This window comes from Nyctereutes procyonoides, unplaced genomic scaffold (assembly GCF_905146905.1).
Source record: "Nyctereutes procyonoides isolate TBG_1078 unplaced genomic scaffold, NYPRO_anot_genome, whole genome shotgun sequence".
NCBI classification, from domain to species: Eukaryota; Metazoa; Chordata; class Mammalia; order Carnivora; family Canidae; genus Nyctereutes; species Nyctereutes procyonoides.
In genome coordinates, this window is record NW_026575132.1 from 6,977,734 (window position 1) to 6,999,616 (window position 21,883).

Genomic DNA, 21,883 nt, shown 5'->3' on the forward strand with positions numbered 1-21,883 from the left:
GTGCGGGGGTGACTGCTCTGGAGGAAAGTGGGTTGTGCGAGGTCCGCTGATAGTCACTGCGAGAGACGCTGGATTTCAGGCCCGTCCGAAACCTCAGGCCGTCAGTTCTCTTCCTCCACATCGACCGGAGGTGTGTCGGTGCCAGGCGAGAGCTCCTTTAGCGTCTCTCTCAGCGGCTGCAGTGGGTGGTTGTGGAGACACATACCAGTCACGTCCTTCGCGCTGAAATTCAAGGTCACTTTTCTTTCTTCTTAAAGAATTACTTGCCATTTGGGTAGGAGTTTTGTGCACAACATTATTATTTCCAGACACTGTTGTACCTCACAAATAACCCAGGAAAGTGGGCGAGTTGTTGCTAATCCCATTTAAGAAAGGAGAGGAAAACTAGGGCGGGGGTGTATATAAAATATGCAAGGTCACACCCTTACTAAATTACACAGGAAGAACTATGCCGTCCTTTTTTAAAGCCTTTTAATTTCATAGGTTCTTAGAAAACCACGGGTTGTCAGCATTAACACTGATGGAATGCCTCTCTTAATCCTAAATGTCATTCTTGAATCAGGAATTTTTAAAAGCTCCAAATATGGCTTTTTTTTTTTCCTACGCATCAATTACAAAAGCATAATTTTGAACTGTCACACTGGCCTTGGACTTTAGGATTAAAAAAGAACATAACTTTGAAGGGAAGTTGGTACAGGAAGCAGCCTAAGGAAACAGGTAAGGATTAAGGTTAGAGCTATCACCAAAAAAGTTTGCCTGGCTGTGTAATAGGATCACAACATGAGTTTTTAGTAGAAACTTTAGTAACAAAAATGGGACTTAGTATCAATGGAAAAAATCAATTTGATGAGAGAAAATTTTCAATTTTCAGTTGTTTTAATTTACGTTAAACAATAGTTGAGGGAGGAAAAGGTTAAGAGAACATGTAGATTATTTTTTTAAAAAAGATTTTATTCATGAGAGATAGACACAGGCAGAGGGAGAAGCAGGCCCCCTGCAGGGAGTCTGACGTGGGACTCAATCCCAGGGACCCCGACGCTGTGAGCTGAAGGCAGACACTCAACCCCTGAGCCATGCAGGCGTCCCAAGAACATTATATGAATTATTGGTAAATTCTAGTTGTTGAATTGGCAGAGTGCCCACAGATATTCCTTACATGGTTTATAACCTACACATAGATTGCACATATTCTTTTATATATATAAAATAGCATGTTTTAAAATAATGAAAAAAGGATGAATGGGAAATAAAGAATTACAGAAGGGTGTTATGATCCATCAATAATCAACAATCTAAAAAAATCCATGTTGACAAAAAGAATCACAAGGACATGGCATTTCTTGGCTCTTATTTAAAAATAAGAAGAAAAAAGAAGAAAGGTAAATATGTATATACAAGGTAATCACTGTCCTGTCAAAATATATGCAAAGGAAATTCACCAAAGTGTTAATAGTGGATGCCTATGACTGGTGAAATTATGAACTTTAAAAATAATTTTTAGTATTTTCCAGATACTTTGCTATAAGCACATATTATTTTTATAATACACAAAAGGAATATATTAAAAGATGGAGCGCCTGGCCAGCTCAGTTGAAAGAACATGCGACTCTTAAGGTCACAGTGGTAAATTTGAGCCCCACATTGGGTGTACAGATTTCTAGAAATAAACTATATTTAAAAAAAAATGAAAAGCATGTGCAAAGTAGGTGTCACATGTCCTTTTCATTCTAAGAAGCTGCATCTGCTGACCACTTTGTATTATTACGTGCATATTTCTCTAGGTTACTAGGTATTAAGTTAACTTTTGTAAGTTTTTTATTTTAATTTATTTATTCAGAGAGAGAGAGAGACCGAGAGGCAGAGACACAGGCAGAGGGAGAAGCGGGCTTCATGCAGGGAGCCCGACACGGGACTCGATTCAGGGTCTCCAGGATCAGACCCCCGGCTGCAGGCGGCGCTAAACCGCTGTGCCACCGGGGGTGCCCTTAAGTTAACTTTTGTAAGGCAAAGGCCCTATGGAATAGTGAGGAAAGAGAAAATTTGCCAAAGGAGATTCCCTTCTTTTAGTCTTCTTCTAAAGACTAATTTATCTTTAATAAAACAATGACTTGGACATTCAGACAGGAAGTAACAAGTTTTTCAACAAGTACCTTTTACTTTCCACTTTCAATATTAATAAATAATATTCAGATATCATTTAAAATACATTTCCTGCCCTTTTCTGGTGATGCTTTTTGTTTCAAAAATTAGAAAAGGTGATCTGGTCTTTTGTAATCTAGACAATTGACAGTGATGTCATCCAATTTCTTTTTTTTTTTTTTTTTTTAATTGACTCACAGGAGACAGAGAGGCAGAGACACAGGCAGAGGGAGAAGCAGGCGCCATGCAGGGAGCCCAACGTGGAACTCCATCCCGGGTCTCCAGGATCATACCCTGGGCTGAAGGTGGCGCTAAACCACTGAGCCACCAGAGCTGCCCTGTCATCCAATTTCTAAGGAAAATCCATTCCTTTTCTTTTGAAGCAAGCTCTACATCCAACATGGGACTTGAACTCATGACCTTGAGATCAAGAGTTGCATGCCCTACTGACTAAGCCAATCAGGCACCACCATTCTTTTACTTATCAGAGGTACTTGGAGGCTGGCTTTTCTGAGTCTCAAAAAAATATTACAAAGTAGCAAGCATACATAATTTTTCTGGGCAAAAAAGCAAGATATAATAATTTTGCAGAATGTTAAACATATAACTTGTTCAGTTTACCTTTGGGGAATGAAACTATAAAGGCCTTAAAGTTCTGTGCTATGGGAAAGCCACTGACAGTTTATCAAGACCATCTTTTCTGAGGTAAAAGGAGGACTGTTATGGATAAATGGCCCACAATCTTGATGTGTAATGTTTCCTAGCAGTCTCCGGTATCAAAAGAATATCAGACTCTACCTACCCAAGGCCTAAATCCAAAACTTTCTGTTTCCCTTTCAGTTATGCCTAAAGTTTGAAAAGTAGTCTTATTTTTGAAAATTTAATGCATTACTCAATTAAATAAAAGATAACCTTGAGACGATATTCTAAATAAGTCAGTGTGCCTGTCATGCCTGACTTTTCCTTTTAGCTTCAACTTACCTCACACCAAAGTCTCTGCTCAGGGAAACCGAACTGGGTTGTTCTCCTGGAAGAAAGAGGCACCTGGCCAGCCACATAGAACCTGGTTTGGAATACAGGACATTCTACCCTTAAAAATAGAAGTTATTGGCTAAGCCAAAATTCCTTCTCTTGGAAATTTGAACTGGAAGTATGAAAGGAACTTGCTGGTTGCTATTGAAACAGAAAGAATCAAAGGAGAATGTCACTTTAATGACATAAGACTGAGGAATCACAAATTCCTGCTGCTCAAGTCCCCACGGCTACCCTAAATCCAGAACCATCTCCAGCCCCAAACTAATGGCCCATTCTTTAAATAGTACTGCTTTTCTTGAACTAACTTGGATAGATTTCTCTTCCTTCCAGCTATGCCAGGCCTAACTAGAACAGAACAGCAGTATATTAACATCTCAGCATGAATTCGTTAACTAGCCTCTTTTTCTAGTTGAAAGTCAACTGAGAGCTCTCCCTGATTCATAATGGTGAAATATCTAGATTCAGAACACATATAAATCAAGTCTGAATAGGTATCCCAGACAACTAAGGGATTGTGACACAGAAAGAAGCATTAGGTGCCTGGAACACTGTGATGTCTTTTAATGTGTCAACTTGGCTAAGCTACAGCTCCTGGTTATTCAAATACCAACCTAGGTGTTGCTATGAAGGCTTTAATAGATGTGCTGTAAATCCATAATAATTGACTTTAAGTAAAGGAAATTGTCCTAGATAAGCTGGGTGGATCTAATTCAATCAGTTGAAAAGCTTTCACAGCAGAACTTAGGCTTCCCTGATGCAGAAGAAATTCTACTTGTGGACAGCAACTTCATCTTATGCTGGAGAATTCCAGCCTGCCCTTACTGATGGTCTGTCCTTCAGATTTTGGACTTTCTTAGCCAATGTCCACAACTGCATAAACCAATTCCCTGTTAGAAATCTCTTAATATGTATCTCCTACCAATCTGTTTCTCCAGTTAAAACCTGATTGACATAAATACCAAAGGTAAGGATGCCTCTATCAGTCAGCTAAGTGTCTGCCTTTGGCTCAGGTCATGACCCCAGGGTTTTGGGACAGAGCCCCATGTCAGGCACCCTACGCAGTGGGGAGTCTGCTTCTCCCTCTCCCTCTGCTTCTGCCCTCACTTGCTCTCTGTTTCTCTCAAATGAATAAAAAAATATTTTAAAAAATAAATGACAAAGGAAAATCTCACCAATCATTCATTCAAAAAATATTGAGAACCTATTGATACATATTTAATGAATACCTATTGTACACCAGTTTTTAAGTTAGGGAGCACATTGTATACACACTGTATATACATTGTATATGTGCGTTACAATTTCCCATGCAGCTGCTACCCAAGAACCTTATTAATTAGCCTTTTGTGTGCTGATTCCAATGTGCCTTGCCTCAATTAGAGCTCTACCAGTCATACTGGAAATAGCCACTGTTTTGAATTTTGTGTTAGTTATTCCCTCATAGTTTTTTATACTTTTACTGCCTATGTATGTAATCATCAAGTATGTAGTTTTATTTTGCTTGTTTTTTAAACTTTTATGTAAATAGAATCATCCTAGTTATAGTCCTCTATAACTTGTGTATAGCTATCACTTATTTTTTTTTCAAGTATAATTAACGTACAGGGTCATATTAGTTTCAGGTCCATAATACACTGATTCAACAATCTATGCATTACTCAGTGCTCTTCAGGGTAAGTGTACTCTTAATCCCTTTACCCATTTCACCAGTCACCCACTCACCTTCCCTTTGATAACCACCAGTTTGTTCTCTATATTTAAGAGCCTGATTTTTTTGTTCATTTTTTCTTTGTTCATTTGTTTCCTAAATTCCACATATGAGTGAAATCATGGCATTTGTCTTTTTCTGACTGACTTGTTTCACTTAGCATTATACCCTCTAGATCCATGTTGCTGCAGATGGCAATGTTTAATCCTTTTTATGGCTCAGTAATATTCCATGGTATATATACACCACATCTTCTTTATCCATTCATCTATTGATAGACACTTGGATTGCTTCCATATTTTGGCTATTGCAGTGAACATAGGGCTGCATATTTTTTTTTTTTTTAGAATTAGTGTTTTCATACTCTTTGGGTAAATACCCAGTAGTAGAATTAACAGACATTATTTTAGATTCTGGGAATACAATGGTGAACAAGACACTGTCCTCATGGAGCTTAGATTCTTTGAGGGAGAGAGATTAAGAACTATGTGTGTATATAGTTTCAGGTACTGTCAAATACTATGAAGAAAAAATATAAAAAACAGAGAGCGGGCAGGATAAAAGGATAGGTGGAACAGAAAAGGTGAGATCTCCAAGGGAATGACATTTCAGCAGATACTAAAATGAAATACGGGGGCAGCCTGGGTGGCTCAGTGGTTTAGCACCTGCCTTTGGCACAGGACCTGATCCTGGAGACCCAGGATCAAATCCCACGTCGGGCTCCCTGCATGGAGCCTGCTTGTCCCTCTGCCTGTGTCTCTGCCTCTCCCTCTCTCTCTCTCTGTCTCTCATGAATGGATAAATAAAAAGTAAATAAATAATTTTTTAAATGAAATAAGGGAATGAGGACTGGGGGAGAAGAGTAGTCCAGACATAGTAAGTGCATATGTGCCACAGTGGGAATAAGCTTGAGGTCTATATATGTGTCCAGAGTAAAGTAAGGGGTGAGGGAAAACAGCATGAGGCAGGATAGTACCACAGGTACTGGCAGTACTACTACAATGTTGAGTGAATGAATGAATGAATGAATGAATGAATGAATGTTAAATGAAGCTATCTTCCAAACTTTCTTGCTCTGTATTGCCTCTGTTAGCTAATACAAGGGTATCAGCCACATAATTTTTGCTGTTGGATTCTCCATGGTAGATGTACATAAAAGCAGGAAACATTGTCATTATTGATTCACCTTAGGGTACCTGCTGTCACTAGCTGAACTAAGAAATTGGTAGGAAGTAGAGGAACGGGGTATATGAGGACCAGAGAAACAATATAATTTGTGAAGGAGAGCTGAGAATGTTGGGTCAAGACTAGGATCCTTAGGTCAGTGACAGGTGCTCTGTTGTCAGCAGGTACCAGAGTTAACAAGTTGGCAATAATAGTAACATCTACAAAGCCAGTACAAAGCCAGCAATTTTTGTTGGCACCAGAACCCAAAGAGACTAAGCGTAGTGCTTCCTTCTTAATGATAGGAGATAGAGGATGCAATAGTTTGTCCTTTGCTTTGAAGGGGATATCCAGGCATCCCCCAGGCCACTATGCTCCTAAAACAGTGGTTCTCAGCTAGAAATGATTTGGTCTTCTAGGGATTCCCTGAAAGTCTAGAGACATTTTTGGTTGTCACAACTCTATCCTCTGCCTAGAGGTCCTCCTCCCTATTTCCACCCCCATTTTCTCTTCCTTCTTTCACTTGGCTAACTTCTCATCCTGTCAGAATGTCCCAGTGTCACCCTACCCAGGAACCTAACCCTAGGAGTGAGATCTGGATTACATGCTTTGATATTTCTGTGCCATGCTCCTAAAATGCCACAGACTTCTAAGTAATTACTTTGTATTATCGTTGTTTCTATGTGTCTGTCTCCCTAAACTCGACTGTAAATACACAGAGCAACTTAAAGGGAGAAATTGCTGGCATCTAGGGGTCAGGGACACTACTCAGCATCCTATGTTGTACAGGAAAGCTCCCCCAAACTAGAAATTTTCTGGCACAGGATGTCAATAGCGCCACAGTTGAGAAATCCTGCCCTAAAAATATCACTAATGGAGCAGACCTTCTATTTTCTTTGGGTTTACTTTCCACACTCTGGAGAAAATGTCTTTCCAAGGTTTCCCAAGTAATTACCATTTCCTGGTCATCTAGTCTTATTAACAGGATTAACACAGTGCATCAGTAATGTTTTGCTGTATGTCCAGATGTCCATATTGCTTAAGATTATATGATAGAATTGGGGCACCTAGGTGGCTCAGTCAGTTAAGCGTCTGACTTCAGCTCAGGTCATGATCTCAGTGTCCTGGGATAGAGCCCTACATTGGGCTTCCTGCTCAGTGGAGAGTCTGCTTGTCCATTTTCCCCTACCTCTGTCCCTCCTCCCTGCTCATGCTCACTCTATTAAAAAAAAAAAAAAAGACTAGGGGCACATGGGTGGCTCAGTTGGTTAAATGTCTGCCTTTGGCTCTGGTCATAATTTCAGGGTCCTGAGATTGAGCCCCACATCAGGTTCCCTGCTCAGTGGGGAGTCTGCTTCTCTCTCTCCCTCTGCTCCTCCACCTTACTTTTGCATGCGCTTGCTTGCTCCCTCTCTCTCTCTCTCAATTTTTTTTTTAAAAGATTATGGTAGGGGCAGCCTGGGTGGCTCAGCAGTTTAGCGCCGCCTTCAGCCCAGCGCATGATCCTGAGGTCCCAGGATCCAGTCCCCCATCGGGCTTCCTGCATGAAGCCTGCTTCTCCCTCTCCCTGTGTCTCTCATGAATAAATAAAATATTTTTAAAATAAAAAAATATATATATTATGGTAGTTATTATGATAGATTATATTGTAGGGGAGTTAACATAATTCAGGGGTAAAACTTAAAATGTGTACCTCTGTCCAGTACAGGAGAATCACACTTTTAAATCCTCCTCATTGTTAGGGATGGAAAACAAGCTTTTTTTAAAATATGTATTTATTTGAGGGGCACCTGAGTGGCTCAGTTGGTTGAGCGTTACTGGTATACTATGTACTTGAGGTCATGTTAATCGGTTAATCTGCTCTAGATACCATGTTTGGCACAGCAACTGCAACTGAAGCTACTACTTGGTTGAATGTGATAACTCACCATTGTCCTCTAGGATCTGTGTAGCCTTTGTAAGGACCTGACTTATATAATATGGATCACCATCATTGCATGCTGTAGGTCTTTAAGGCACTAATCTCTGCCATATTACCTAGAATATAATAATATTTTTTATTTACAATCTTGGAAGGCTATGGGGGAGCTATTCAGTAGCCTTCCCCACTATGTTCTTATTCTATAGGCTATGGAACCTATATGGGAGTTTGGCCAACTTCTAAGTATGTTCGTTACAATTATACATTTAAGAATTTGGGAAATGACACTTGGTACTATGAGCCAGATGTGGGCCAGGACTCCACTTATGACCCCATCCACCACCACTCTAACAAGCCACTGTGACACTTTGGGTATCAATGTCCACTTGGACATGTGTTCATGGCCCTCAAAATATTAGATTATTCCACTCTTCCCAATGTATAGTTACCCGAGCCAATAATAGGTGCCTTTGGAGAAGTACTAGGAGATTCATTAACACATATTTTTGTGTTATATCCTTCCTGGGGACCTAGTTTCCCTTTCAAATGGTCTGAAATCAAATCATTCTAAGTTGAAAACTAGCTCAGGTTTGAAAACTAAAGAACCACTTTTTTTTTTCCCCAATAGCTGCCTTCAGCCTCCTGAACATCAATCCTTGATTTCTCCTGGTTCTAATAGACTGAACAACACCATTGTATAGCTCATCAATTTCTTTCTTTTTTTTTTTTTTTAGCTCATCAATTTCTTTTTTTTTTTTTAAGATTTATTTATTTATGATAGGCACAGAGAGAGAGAGAGAGAGAGAGAGAGAGAGAGGCAGAGACACAGGCAGAGGGAGAAGCAGGCTCCATGCTGGGAGCCCGATGCGGGACTTGATCCCGGGACTCCAGGATTGAGCCCTGGGCCAAAGGCAGGCACCGAACTGCTGAGACACCCAGGGATCCCCAGCTCATCAATTTCTAAGGAAATCCTACTGTATTAACCATCTATATATCACTCAGATTAGGACTCCCCAGGCAGCCATTCCAGCTCTGTGCTAATTATAATTGTGCTCACCTTGCTTCTGATGGTTCAGCATTACTACTTGGCATCTGTTTTGGGATCCCATCATTCCCATTGTTATCATAGAGCTCAGCTCTGTAACTTTCTGTTACTATTACCTGAGGCCTTTTAGAGACAGCCACCATAATTAACAGTGCTTTCCCTGGCCATATTGGAGTCGGAGACAAAGGAAAAATCAGTTATATTGATCCTGTATTTAAGATTTTGGTATCTTGTTCATATGGATTTTATGCATTAATTTTGATTTTTAAAAATATATCAAAGATCATATTGGTTACTAAGCTTTTTGGTACCCTCTTAAATTTTGCACCTAAGGCAAGTACCTCATTCACTTCACCCTAGTTTCAGTCCTGTTCAGTGATGTTGGTGCCTCTCTCACATTCCTTATTGCTTTAGGAAACAGTATCCTCTAAGCCTTCCCATGGGACATAATTATCTGCTAAGTCTTTTTGGCTTTCACATTGAATTTCTACTCTAGCATAGCCACTTTTTTGACTCTTTTAGTCATCCCCTCTTCTACCATCTTCCACTGTAGTCCTGCCATTCCTGCCACTCAATATGGGCCTTTACTTTCTCAGAGTTTCTAAGAGCCACCCTAACAGCGTTAGTACTGCCTTCCCAGATCCTTGTCAGGGTACTTCATATTGTGGGATAGTGCTTTCATAGTGATAAATCCTTCCTAACCAATGTTGTTCTGCTACCTACCCCTCTCCCCTGATCTAGGACTCTCAGATTTTAGTTCCTTATGCCACTTTTCAATTCCTGATAGTGCCCGGGTCCTTCAGCTCCTTTGAGATGTTCCTTTCCTCCCTTAGCAGATCCAGCATTTTCCTGGCTAGGTGAAGTATGATTTAACCCCAGTTATAGGTCTAGTGTCCAGCAAGGAACATATAGAAAGTTCCTGAGTGGGACACCTGTTGTCTTATAAGTCAAAAGTCTTGTATGTCCTTCAAGCTTTTTAACAAGGACAATTAGGCCACTTCTGTAGGCCTAGAGGAGTAAGAGAAATCTAGGATTTCAAGATTCTTGAGTGCACGGACCCAGATGTCCTTGCCCTATTTCTTAGGATTGCAGTCTTTCCCAATCAGGGCCCTTACGTTATCTAAGAGATATGCTAAAGCTGAAAATTCTGTCAAGTTTTGGAGATCTGCTACTCTTAATATTAAATCCTACACCGTTGACTATCAGCTTTTTTTTTTAAAGCTTTTATTCATTTATTCGAGACAGAGAGAACACAAGTGGGGAGGAGGGCCAGAGGGAAAGGGAGAAGGAGACTCTGCCAAGCAGAGAGCCTAATGCAGGGCTCGATCCCAGGACCTTGAGATCAAGACCCAACCTAGAGGCAGACACACCTAACCGATTAAGCCACCCAGTGCCTTTTTTTGCTAACTCCAACCAATGAGACTCTTTACTGCCAAGAATGCCCTCCAGCTTTTACACTTAACCTTTAATAAGTGATTAGTCACTCTTAACCTTTCAGTGGCTTCCCCCTCTTCCAGCCCCCTTTGGCTCAGGGCATGATCCCCCGGTTCAAGGATGGAGTCCCACATCAGGCTCACCTTGCCTGTGTCTCTGCGCCTCTCTCTATATCTCTCATGAATAAATAAAATCTTAAAAAAAAAAAAACTTGTTTGAGTCTTTGCTTTAAATAATTATTTGGGGTATATCTATACCTAGGAGTTGGATTGCTGAGTAATATGATAATTCTGTTTAGCTTTTTGAGGAACTGCCAAACTGTTTTCCACAGCAGCTACCCCATTTTACATTCTCATTAGCAATGCATGAGGAATCCAATCCCTCCATATCCTCACCAACACTTATTTTCTGTGCCTACATTTTTCATAACCATCCTAGTAGGTATGAAGTGGTGTTTCATTGTAATTTCTATTTGCATTTCCCTACTGGCTAAGGATGTTAAGCATCTTTTCATATACCTATATTAGCCATTCGTACACCTTTTAGAGAAATGTCTAAGTGTTTGCCTATTTTCTTTCTTCTTCTTTTTTTTTTTTTTTTTTAAGTCTTTGCCTAAATCTCTGCAGCCAGTGTGGGGCTCGAACTCAACCTGGAGATCAAGAGTCACATGCTCTATCAACTGAGCCAGCTATATGCCCCTTTTTAAATTGAGGTGGGTTTTGTTTGTTCTTGTTAAATTCTAGGACATCTTATATATCCTGAAACTTAATTTCTTCTCAGATATATGATTTGCAAATATCTTCTTTCACTCTCTATGTGAGATAATAGAACAATTGTACATTGGTCTGTGTCTCCAGTTCCTAACACAGATCTCCTGAAATTCTTGTAAATTCCGAAGTGATAAGAGCAGTAGGAATATCTCTTGTTCTAATATTTGTTCTTTGACCCCATCCCTGACACATGGCTTCTAAAACCCTTGAGAACTCCTAAGTGATGAGAGCAATATGAGCATCTTTTGTTCATTGAGGAGACTCTGATGGGCTCCTAGACAGAGAGGCTGGTCACCAGAAAGATCAAGCCATAATTAGAAGCTTGGAATTTTCAGCCTCACTCCCCCAACCTGTCCAAAGAGGAGAGAGACAGAAATGGAGTTAATAATTGATCATGCCTGCATCTGTAAACTCCATCAAATCCCAATAGTACAGAGTTCAGGGAGTTTCCAGGCTAGGAAACATCCACACTGAGAAGGTAACACACCCCAACTCCACAGGATAGAAGCTCCTGTACTTGGGACACTCCCAGACTTGCTCTATGTATCTCTTTATCTGGCTGTTCATCTGTATCCTTTATCATATCCTTTAAGAAACTGGTAAACCTCAAACTCAAGAGGGTTGTAGAACCTCTGATTTCTAGCCAAATGAGACAGAAGTTGTGGGTAACTGGCATCTGAAGTCAGATGGGAACAGTCTTGAGGGACTAAGCCCTTGACCTGTGGAATCTGACACTATCTCCAGGTACAGGTAGTGTTGGAATTGACTTAAATGGTAATAACACCCAGCTGGTATTGCACAGAATTACTTGGTTTAGGAAAAACTTCCACACATTTGGCAAACAGCAGTGAAGTGTTTTGTGTGGGTAGTAAAGGAGACACACACAAGAGTTTTTCTAACTCACTAGAGATTCACTTCTCACTTGATTGACAGTATCCTTTCATGCACAAAATGTTTAATTTTGACGAAGTAAAATTTTTTCTTTTTTCTTTTGTTGTTTGTGCACTTGATATCCTATTCAACAAATCATTGACAAGTCCAGTGTCATGGGTAATTTAGTTTTGCTTCCAAAAAAGTATGTTCCAATTATTCAAAAGTATCACCCCACCCAGGGGCACCTGGGTAGCTCAGTCAGTTAAGTGTCTGCCTTCGGCTCAGGTCATGATCCCAGGGTCCTGGGATTGAGTCCCACATCAGGCTCCCCACCCAGCAAGAAGCCTGTTTCTCCCTATCCCTCTGCCCCTGCTCATGTGCTCTCTCTTGCTCACTGTCTCTCTCAAATAAATCTTTTTTAAAAAGTATCCCTCCAGGGATCCCTGGGTGGCGCAGCGGTTTGGCGCCTGCCTTTGGCCCAGGGCGCGATCCTGGAGAGCCCGGATCGAATCCCACGTCGGGCTCCCGGTGCATGGAGCCTGCTTCTCCCTCTGCCTGTGTCTCTGCCTCTCTCTCTCTCTCTCTCTGTGTGTGTGACTATCATAAATAAATAAAAATTAAAAAAAAAAGTATCCCTCCAAAGATATTAAGTGAAAAGTAAAAATCTTTCCTCACTTGTCTTATTCCTCAAGGGTTGAGTGTTTTATGTATTTATTAATACATATATATATATAAACATATTCAGTATACATATTTTCTATTACACCAGAGATTCTTAAAGGGAAGCCTATTTAAGAGGGTGTTGGCAAAAATTACACACTATAATAATTACAAATATTCAAGCATAAAGATGCTAATATGAATAAATAAGCTTCCTGATAAAATTAGGCTTTAGCAAAAAGGACAAAATATAAAAAAAAAAGGACAAAATATGAAAGGAGGCCTACATAGAATAAATACATAAATCAGGAGAACCTCTGGGTTAGTAAACATATGGCCACTAGGAAAAGTGGCACACTCAGAGAGTGGAAGCTCTGATTCCCCTTCCCACACACCTTGCCCTATGCATTTCTTGCATCTGGGTGTTCCTAAAACAACCTTTTATAATGTACTGGTAATCTAAGGATGTACTGAGTAAAGATCCTGAGGAATTTGCAATATGCCTTGAAGAACTGCAGCAGGGCAATATTACAGCATGATGGCCTTATCTATATATATCTAGTTTGTTTATATATCATAAAGGCTGCACTGATGGTTTAAGATAAACAGATCTTGCCCTGAGCACCCTTTAGATTAAGCATCAAATTCCTCTTTTATAGGTTTTCTTGTTTTTTGAAGATGCCTGAAAAAGTAAGAGGATATGAAGATCTGTACTCGAGAAACAAAAGTAAAAATGAAGACCTACTCAGCCAGAAATCTGACTTCTCTAAGATTCAGTAATATAGAGATGGACAATCATACAGAACTCAGTAACATGCATTTTAAAAACATTTGAGAATTTAGAAAAATCTGTACATCCCTTGACAGTCATCTACATAGGTAATACTGATAAACATTTTGTATTCAGATGCCAACATTAATTGACTTAAGCGTTCATTTATTATTAAGTTCCCTAAAGCTATGCAACTTTAACACACTTAGTTGTGTTTTGACTCATTTTTTAGTTTGGAATCTATTTTCCTCAACATGATGTTTCTGCAATCATCTCTTCTTAAGTTGAAAACCACCACATTCTTTACTTTTTTTTTTTTAAGATTTTTTATTTATTCATTTGAGACAGAGAAGATACCATGGGAGAGAACCTGAGAGGGGGAGGCCAGAGAGACAGGGAGAAGCAGGCTTCCTGCTGAACAAGGAGTCTTGGGGCTCCCAGGACCCTGGGATCAAGACCTGAGCTGAAGGCAGATGCTTAAGCATCTGAGCCATCCAGGCTCCCCCAATAATTTACTTCTTATACATTAAAGTCCTAAATGTGAAACTAAGTAATTAAGCAGTAAAACATTCTCTGAATGTAGATCATAATCTCAAGTTTTTATTTTTTCCTCTATGAGTGGAAAATAGACTTCTACATAAGAAAGTTAAAATGTTAATTTTTTAAAGTAGAGACATGGGGGATCCCTGGGTGGCTCAGCAGTTTAGCGCCTGCCTTTGGCCCAGGGTGTGATCCTAGAGTCCCGGGATTGAGTCCCCACATCGGGATTCCTTCATGGAGCCTGCTTCTCCCTCTGCCTGTGTCTCTGCCTCTCTTTCTCTGTCTCTCATGAATACATCCACAAAAATCTTTATAAAAAAATAAAGACATAACAATATCAGAATGCAGCCCAAAGAGTAAATCAAGTTATGTAATTACATTATAATTAAATCTAAGATTATCTAATAATTGCAATTTGTTAATTATTTCTGCTTAAAACTGCTAAACAGTTAATCAGAAACGAATCATTTTGTAGCTATATAACTTTTTTGAAGTATGCAACTTTAAAAAAAAATACGAATTACCAATTTTAAGTACTGCCAGCTACAATAATTTTGTTTTGACTGATTATTTTTGTTTTTTCTTTTCATATAATTATTTTATTGTGCTTTGGACAGGCCATTTTCCCACATTTGAGTAAAATGTTTAGCACATTGTAAACTTAATAACTTAAAAAAATGAGATTTTGAGTAGGAAAAAAGTAGAAGAATTTTAAAATGGCAAAAATCTAGAAAAATAGTATGAGAGAGGCTAAACTCTCAGTGAGCTGACGCTTATGATGAAATGCTAAGGAAAATACAAAGGCTTTCTGTCTGAAGCAACAATAATAAAACTAGTTCTGTTACCTGAGGTAGACAGCTCAATGTAACTGAAGACAGAGTACACTCTCCAACTCATTTGTTTCTTTTCTGTGAAGAAAAATAATCTCAAAAGTAAAAGGAAAAAATATAAGAGGGAAATAGGCTTAATTGAAATGAAGTGAGGTATCAGTAAGAGAGTAACTGATAGCTCTAAGTGACAGCAGTTGTTCTAGCCTAAACCAACTACATCCGGTTGGCCATGTGGTTGGCCACATCCCAGTGCAAACAGAACTTGCTAATGTAACAAAAGCACCTTTAAAAGCAATCTCAAGGGAATCTCTCGATGGCCCAGGGCGTGATCTCGGAGTCCTGGATCCTGGAGTCCTGCATCAGGCTCCCTCCATGGAGCCTACTTCTCCCTCTGCCTGTGTCTCTGTGTTTCTCATAAATAAATCTTTAAAAAATAATAATAAAAAAAGCAATCTCAACAAAATGTACTACTTGTGGAGAACCCAAGAGTTTAAAGATCTGAAACCTATATGACTAAAGAAGTAACATTTCAGGCAGCCCCGGTGGCTCAGCAGTTTGGCGCTACCTTTGGCCCAGGGTGGGATCCTGGAGACCCGGGATGGAGTCCCATGTCGGGCTCCCTGCAGGGAGCCCGCTTCTCCCTCTGCCTGCCTGTATCTCTGCCTCTCCCCCTCTCTCTCTATGTCTCTCATGAATAATAAATTTTAAAAATCTTAAAAAAAAAGAAAGAAAGAACATTTCATACCAAAAAGACAGAATGGAAACTATGTCTCAGATTTTTTGAATGGTAATCCTAATATAAAATATGTTGCCTGCTGTTTTCATATATTATAGAAATACCACAGAAACCCTAGTATTTCAGCTGCTTTATAGTGTTTCTGCTGCTTTATAGTCCAATGCTGGGAGAAAGATACATAGAAATAATTATAATACAAAGTGATTGGAATAGTTAGATGTATTTGTGGGATTTGGGGACTCTACAGAAATATCAAACCATGCTATCTATAGCTATATATAATTCCTAGGGTGAGGTGTTTCTGGATGGGGTGACACTGGATCAGTTTCATAGGCTGAAGAAGGAATTAACCAGGTGAAAGGGGATAAGGGAAATAGAGGATATGAAGGAGAACCCTCTAGGAAAAGAGGACAGTTTAGGCAACAAACACGATGGTGTCTGTAGAATCTAGAAGCAATTCTGTGACTAGATGCCACAGTGTGTGGCAGAGAGTAGCAAAAGGGGGATTCTAGGATTGGATGAGAAGCTGCTTATAACTAGGTCTATTTTCTTTAAAAATTCCAAATGCCCTAAAAATTTCTGAATCTGGAAAGCTGAGAAGAGCCCCTAAACTATATTGTTATGCTTTGTGACCCTTCCTGGGTAGTCAATTATCCTCTTTTCTCTTGGTCACATTTCTGGTTTGAATCACTAGCTCAAGTATTGAGTTTTGACTCGCTCTAATTGAGCTGTTTTTAAAAACAGTTCTAATATTTTAGTATTACAAAGTTGCTGTTTCATCTTTCAAGGAGTCATAGAATACAAAGCAGCATTCTAACACAAGGTCACAAGGCAACTGTTCCAGTTGCTGACTGTGTTGCTTTCTAGTTTGTGCAAGTTACTTATTTTTAAACCTGTTTCCTATGTTCTTAGGGAGTGAAGGACTGGATCAAATGGTCTTTGTTGCACCCCCTCAGATGCACCAATATCAACCAATGCTTCCTCCTCAGCTGAATCCCAGCTCTCTGAGGTTTGGGAGTAGGGGATGTGTTACCTTTATGCTTTTCAGGCACTAGTACCAGCTAAACAGTGGCCTCCGCTCAGAAATCTGAGTCCCATCATTTTGGGATCCCTCCACTAAGCTTCTAAGTTCTGATAACCCCAAGTTCTTCCTTGTTCCCTTCCAGGAGGGCAACGTGCAGAAAAGTCAGGCCTGCCTGCTATTCTTTAAAGACTTGTTTACAAGGTTGGTCTTTGGCATTTGAAAACCTGTATGTCAGGTAAGTTTTCACCACTCCCAGAACTGATACTTGCTGTTCTTGAACTGTGCAAGCAATATGGTTTACGCTGAACATCAGCTTTCCTTGTGGAGTCTGGAATTTGGATACATGACAGGTAGAGAAGGCTTATGTGATCAGCCCTCAATAAAGACCCTGAACACTGAGTCTCTAATAGGCTTAGCTAGTTGGCAGCATTTCACACATGTGGTCAGAATTGTCAGAAGAATTAAGCATGTCATGTATGATTCTACTTCACAGGTTAAAGGACCCTTGGAAGTTTCACCCAGTTCGCACATGCTCCTTTTCCCTTTACTCATTTTGCTTTATATCCTTTTGCTGTAATAAATTATAGCTTGAGTACAACTATATGTTGAGTACAACTATATACTACAACTATATGTCAACTATATGTTGAGTCCATATAGCAGACCATCAAACCTACCAGTGGTCCTGGGGACAAGAGGTGGTACCTACTTCTTGGAGTTACCAGTATCCACTTTTTATCACCATGGTTCTGCAATCCTTGTTTAACAATGTCCTTATATTAAATTTGCTGTTTAGGGCAGCCCAGGTGGCTCAGTGGTTTAGCGCCGCCTTCAGCCCAGGGAGTGATCCTGGAGACCTGGGATCGATTCCCACATCAGGCTCCCTGCATGGAGCCTGCTTCTCCCTCTGCCTGTGTTCTCTGCCTCTCTGTTTCTGTGTCTCTCATGAATAAATAAAATATTTAAAAAATAATAAAAAATAAATTTGCTGTTTAAAATAACTGGTGTAATTTTCCTGACTAGTCCCTGACTGATATAGCCAGTCAGTAAGGGCAGATTGTCTAGTTAATCTTTTGTAGTCCAACTTCATCAGCAACTAATCTTTTATAACACCATAAGAAATTAGAGCACTAATCTCTTATAACTCAGTTCCTCATTCAGTCAAGGAAGGTGTTCTTTCAACCGAACAATTCATGAAGATAATCCCTGTATGAAATTATTTAGCACACTAGAAATATTATTTTACTGATCAAAAAGGTACCAGTAAGGGATGCCTGGGTGGCTGAGCGGTTGAGTGTCTGCCTTTGGTTCAGGGCGTGATCCTGGGATCCGAGATCAAGCCCCCACATCGGGTTCCCTGTGGGGACCCTGCTTCTCCCTCTGCCTATGTCTCTGCCTCTCTCTCTGTGTCTCTCCTGAATGTATGAATGAATGAATGAATGAATAAATAAATAAATAATCTTTTTAAAAGAGTACCAGTAATGAGATTAATTTTTAAAATCTGCTTTATTTCAGTAAAAAAAATATAAGTAATGTTTAGGCAAAGGTTTTTCTCTGTGGTTAAAATTCATCCAATATTCATTTTGACTGGAGGATTGATTATGAATAGTAGCACAATGTCATAGCCATCTCTATTTACCTGAAGCCTTTCTAGTTCTGTTCAGTCTATAGTCTGAAATGAGCAAAAGGTCAAAGTGAGATTCTAAGTGGAAGTCAATAAGGAGGATTTCATTTGGAAAGATTACATGAAAAGTATAAATTAAATATGTCTGGATTGCATATATACATATGCACACATATATAATTTTATTATGGAAAATTTCAGATATTCATGAACATTAAATATTATAAACTCATTTACCTATCATCCCAATCAGTACTTATCAACAAATGACCAACTTTGTTTTATCCACTCTATTTCTTCACCCTCGATTGGATTTTTTTTTTTAAGATTTATTTATTCATGATAGATCTATAGAGAGAGAGGCAGAGACACAGGAGGAGGGAGAAGCAGGCTCCATGCAGGGAGCCCGATGTGGGACATGATCCCGGGACTCCAGGATCACACCCTGGGCCAAAGGCAGGTGCCAAACCACTGAGCCACCCAGGGATCCCCTCAACTGGATTATTTTAAAGCATATCACAAACGTAATTATTCAGTTGTAACAGCTTCAGTATGAATCTTTACTGAAGTAGAGATTTCACTTGAATTTTGTAGTCTTGTATATGTCATTTTATATTTAGTTTGTTCAAAACAAAATCCCAAAAATCTCTTAAATCTCTTAAATCTAATCAGTATGGATGGTAGCTACACTTACCTTGAACATAGCATAATGTATAAATTTATCCAATCACTGTGCTGTACAGCTGAAACTAACATAACATTGTGTATCAATAATACTGAAAGGGAAAAAAATAGGGGCCCTTGGGTAGCTTGGTCTGATAAGCCTCTGAGACTCTTGATTTCTGCTCACCTCATGATCTCAGGGTTGTGAGCCTGCATGGGGCTCTGCACTGGGCAGGGAGTCTTCTTAAGATTCTCTTTCCCTCTACCCCTCCTCCCTCTTAAAAAAAAAAAATCTACCACAGTCCCCTGCCTTCTTTTTCTTCCTTTTTTTTTTTTTTTTTTTTGAAAGGGAGAGAGAGAGCATCAGCAAGGAGGAGGGGGTGAGGTAGAGCAAATTCTCTCTGGAGAGAGAATCCCAAGCAGGCTCCATGCTCAGCCTGTAGCCCAATGCAGAGCTTGATCCCATGACCATGATCCAAGCCAAAATCAAGAAGTAGACACCCAACTGACTGAGCCTTCCAGGCGCCCCATCCTTCCTCCTTCTGTTTTTTACATTTGTTGAAGAAATTGGGTGATTTGTCCTATAAAATTTCCCATATAATTTGGCAGGTTGCATCTCCTTGGTGTCATTTAACTTGTTCTTCTATCCCCTGTATAAACTGGCTTATCTAAAAGCTTGAGCAGATTCAGATTCAATTATTTTGCAAGAATGTTTAATACGTGGTATTATGTCAAATGTATTTTTTTTTTTTTTTGAATTTTTTTTTATTTATTTACGATAGGCACACAGTGAGAGAGAGAGGCAGAGACACAGGCAGAGGGAGAAGCAGGCTCCATGCACCGGGAGCCCGACGTGGGATTCGATCCCGGGTCTCCAGGATCACGCCCTGGGCCAAAGGCAGGCGCCAAACCGCTGCGCCACCCAGGGATCCCGTCAAATGTATTTTTAATAGCACAGTTGGTTTGGCCTCCAAGAGACTGCTTCTCACAGATATCTTATGATTTTTTTATTTACTACCAATATTTTTATGTTGATAGACCTTTTAACCCCCAATTTATCGAAGCACTGTCACCTACCGAAACTGAACCAGAGTATATTATCACCTTTAAGCTTATAACTTTATTTCCTTTGCTGAGAAGTCAAATGAGTACCATGTACTGTCATCTATTACAAAGATTTTTGGGGGGGATCCCTGGGTGGTGCAGTGGTTTAGCGCCTGCCTTTGGCCCAGGGCGTGATCCTGGAGACCCGGGATTGAGTCCCATGTCGGGCTCCTGGTGCATGGAGCCTGCTTCTCCCTCTGCCTGTGTTTCTGCCTCTCTCTCTCTCTCTCCGTGTGACTATCATAAATAAAAATTAAAAAAATTTAAAAAAAAGATTTTTTTTTATCTGCCTTAAATTTTTTTATTGGGAAATTATATTCAATTAGATGACCTAATTCAGTAAGTATTTTCATATGTCTGGGAAGAGTTGAATGCGAAAATATTTGGCATATTTAATAAATGAAGGCCTTATGTTAGTATATAAGCACATCATATATTATTGTACTGAAAAATTATGTTGAACAGGCCTAGTTAACAATACCAATAGTTCAGAATAGAACTTAGTAAGAGGTGGTAGTGTAATGCTTATATTTTCGAGACATCAGGTAACAACTGGTTTTTGATCAGAGAGTGATATAACAAAAATGTGTTTTAAGGAAGACGTTACTGGAAATAATTTAAGTCAGGAAGTGCACGGAGTCTATAGCTGAAGGTAATTTAATATAGAATTAAATGGTGCAGCTACAGAACCACCTCAATGAACATATTCTGTACTGTACTGCTAAGTGACAAAGTTTGTAGCTGGTGATTTCAACTCCATAAAGCATGACTGCAATGAACAAAGAGTAGAAAATAATAAAAAATATTAAGGCCCTATGTCATTATTTATGTCACCACCACCCCCAAATAATCATACATACACACAGCAGCTGCAATATGTGTGAACGTAAATTAGATCAAGTCACTATTCTGACCTCTGAACTTGCAGGAGTTCCCTTCATACTTAGAATAAAATCCAAAGTTGGTACCATGGCCTCCCACTACCTCTAACCTCATTTCCCAGCATTCTCCTCCTCACTCACTGTGATTTAAGGACCTCACTCTTCATAAAACAGGGGAAGATGCTTTCTGTTTGGGGCCTTTGCACTTGGTATTCCACCTGAAGTTGCTTTCCTCCCAAATACTCACATGGTTCCTCACTTCCTTTAGGCCTTTGTTCAGTACCCTCCTCAGAGGCCCGCGAGACCAAAAGACCATCCTGTACAGAATAGCACCCTACCTTACCCCTCTCCACCTGATTTATCTTTTTTTTTCCTATGACAAGTGCCCAATATTTGTCGGCTATATTTAATGAACCATCTCATTTATTCCCTTAAAGCCGCATTCAGTAAGTAGTACTGCTATCCAGCTTACAGGAAAGGCACAAAGTTAAACGAGGACCTGGGAACAAACGGAGGAGAAAACAATGTCAGGATCTGATGCCCTGATTCCTGAAACGGGGTAAATTAAAGCAAAGTTGTCTGGCTTGTCCGGACTACGGGAAACCCACACTATGCACGAACACCCATTAGAACGCTGGCCACAGAGAGCAGGGCCAACAGAAGTGAGTCTGGTCCCTAAGGTCAGGGCCTTGTCCTCGCAACCACCTCCTGGCGTAAGCACGGCCGGCACCGTGTCAGTCATTAAGCAGCCAGACTCCGACGCCAGACCTCGCGGCCAGGAGCGACGGCACTCACCGGTCTGGACAGTTACGCAAGTCACACCCAGGTTGAGCTCACGCGCCCCGCCTCGCGACCGCCCGCAGCCAGGAGGACCGCGGCCGCGGCGACTCAGGGGAGGAGCCCCAGGCGCGGGGGGCGGGGCAGGCCGTCACCGCGAGTCCCAAGTCGGCGCCCCGGGGC

At 40.2% G+C, this 21,883-nt stretch overlaps 1 protein-coding gene across 5 annotated transcripts in view; it reads right to left on the reverse strand.

Annotated features, from left to right (window-relative positions):
- SF3B1 (splicing factor 3b subunit 1) overlaps positions 1-21,840 on the reverse strand; it is a 60,872-nt gene extending 39,032 nt beyond the window's left edge. For 3 of the 5 annotated variants that reach the window (XR_008666968.1, XR_008666969.1, XM_055345047.1), the window contains exon 1: positions 14,907-14,969. Coding sequence is in view for 2 of the 5 variants with exons in the window: in XM_055345047.1 (XP_055201022.1) it covers positions 14,907-14,958 (52 nt within the window). In the remaining 3 variants the exon portion in view is untranslated. Of the gene's footprint in view, positions 1-14,906; positions 14,970-21,718 lie in introns of those variants that run through there. The other 2 variants (XM_055345043.1, XM_055345044.1) reach the window with 2 other exon arrangements.
- Between the last annotated feature and the right edge of the window lie 43 nt (positions 21,841-21,883).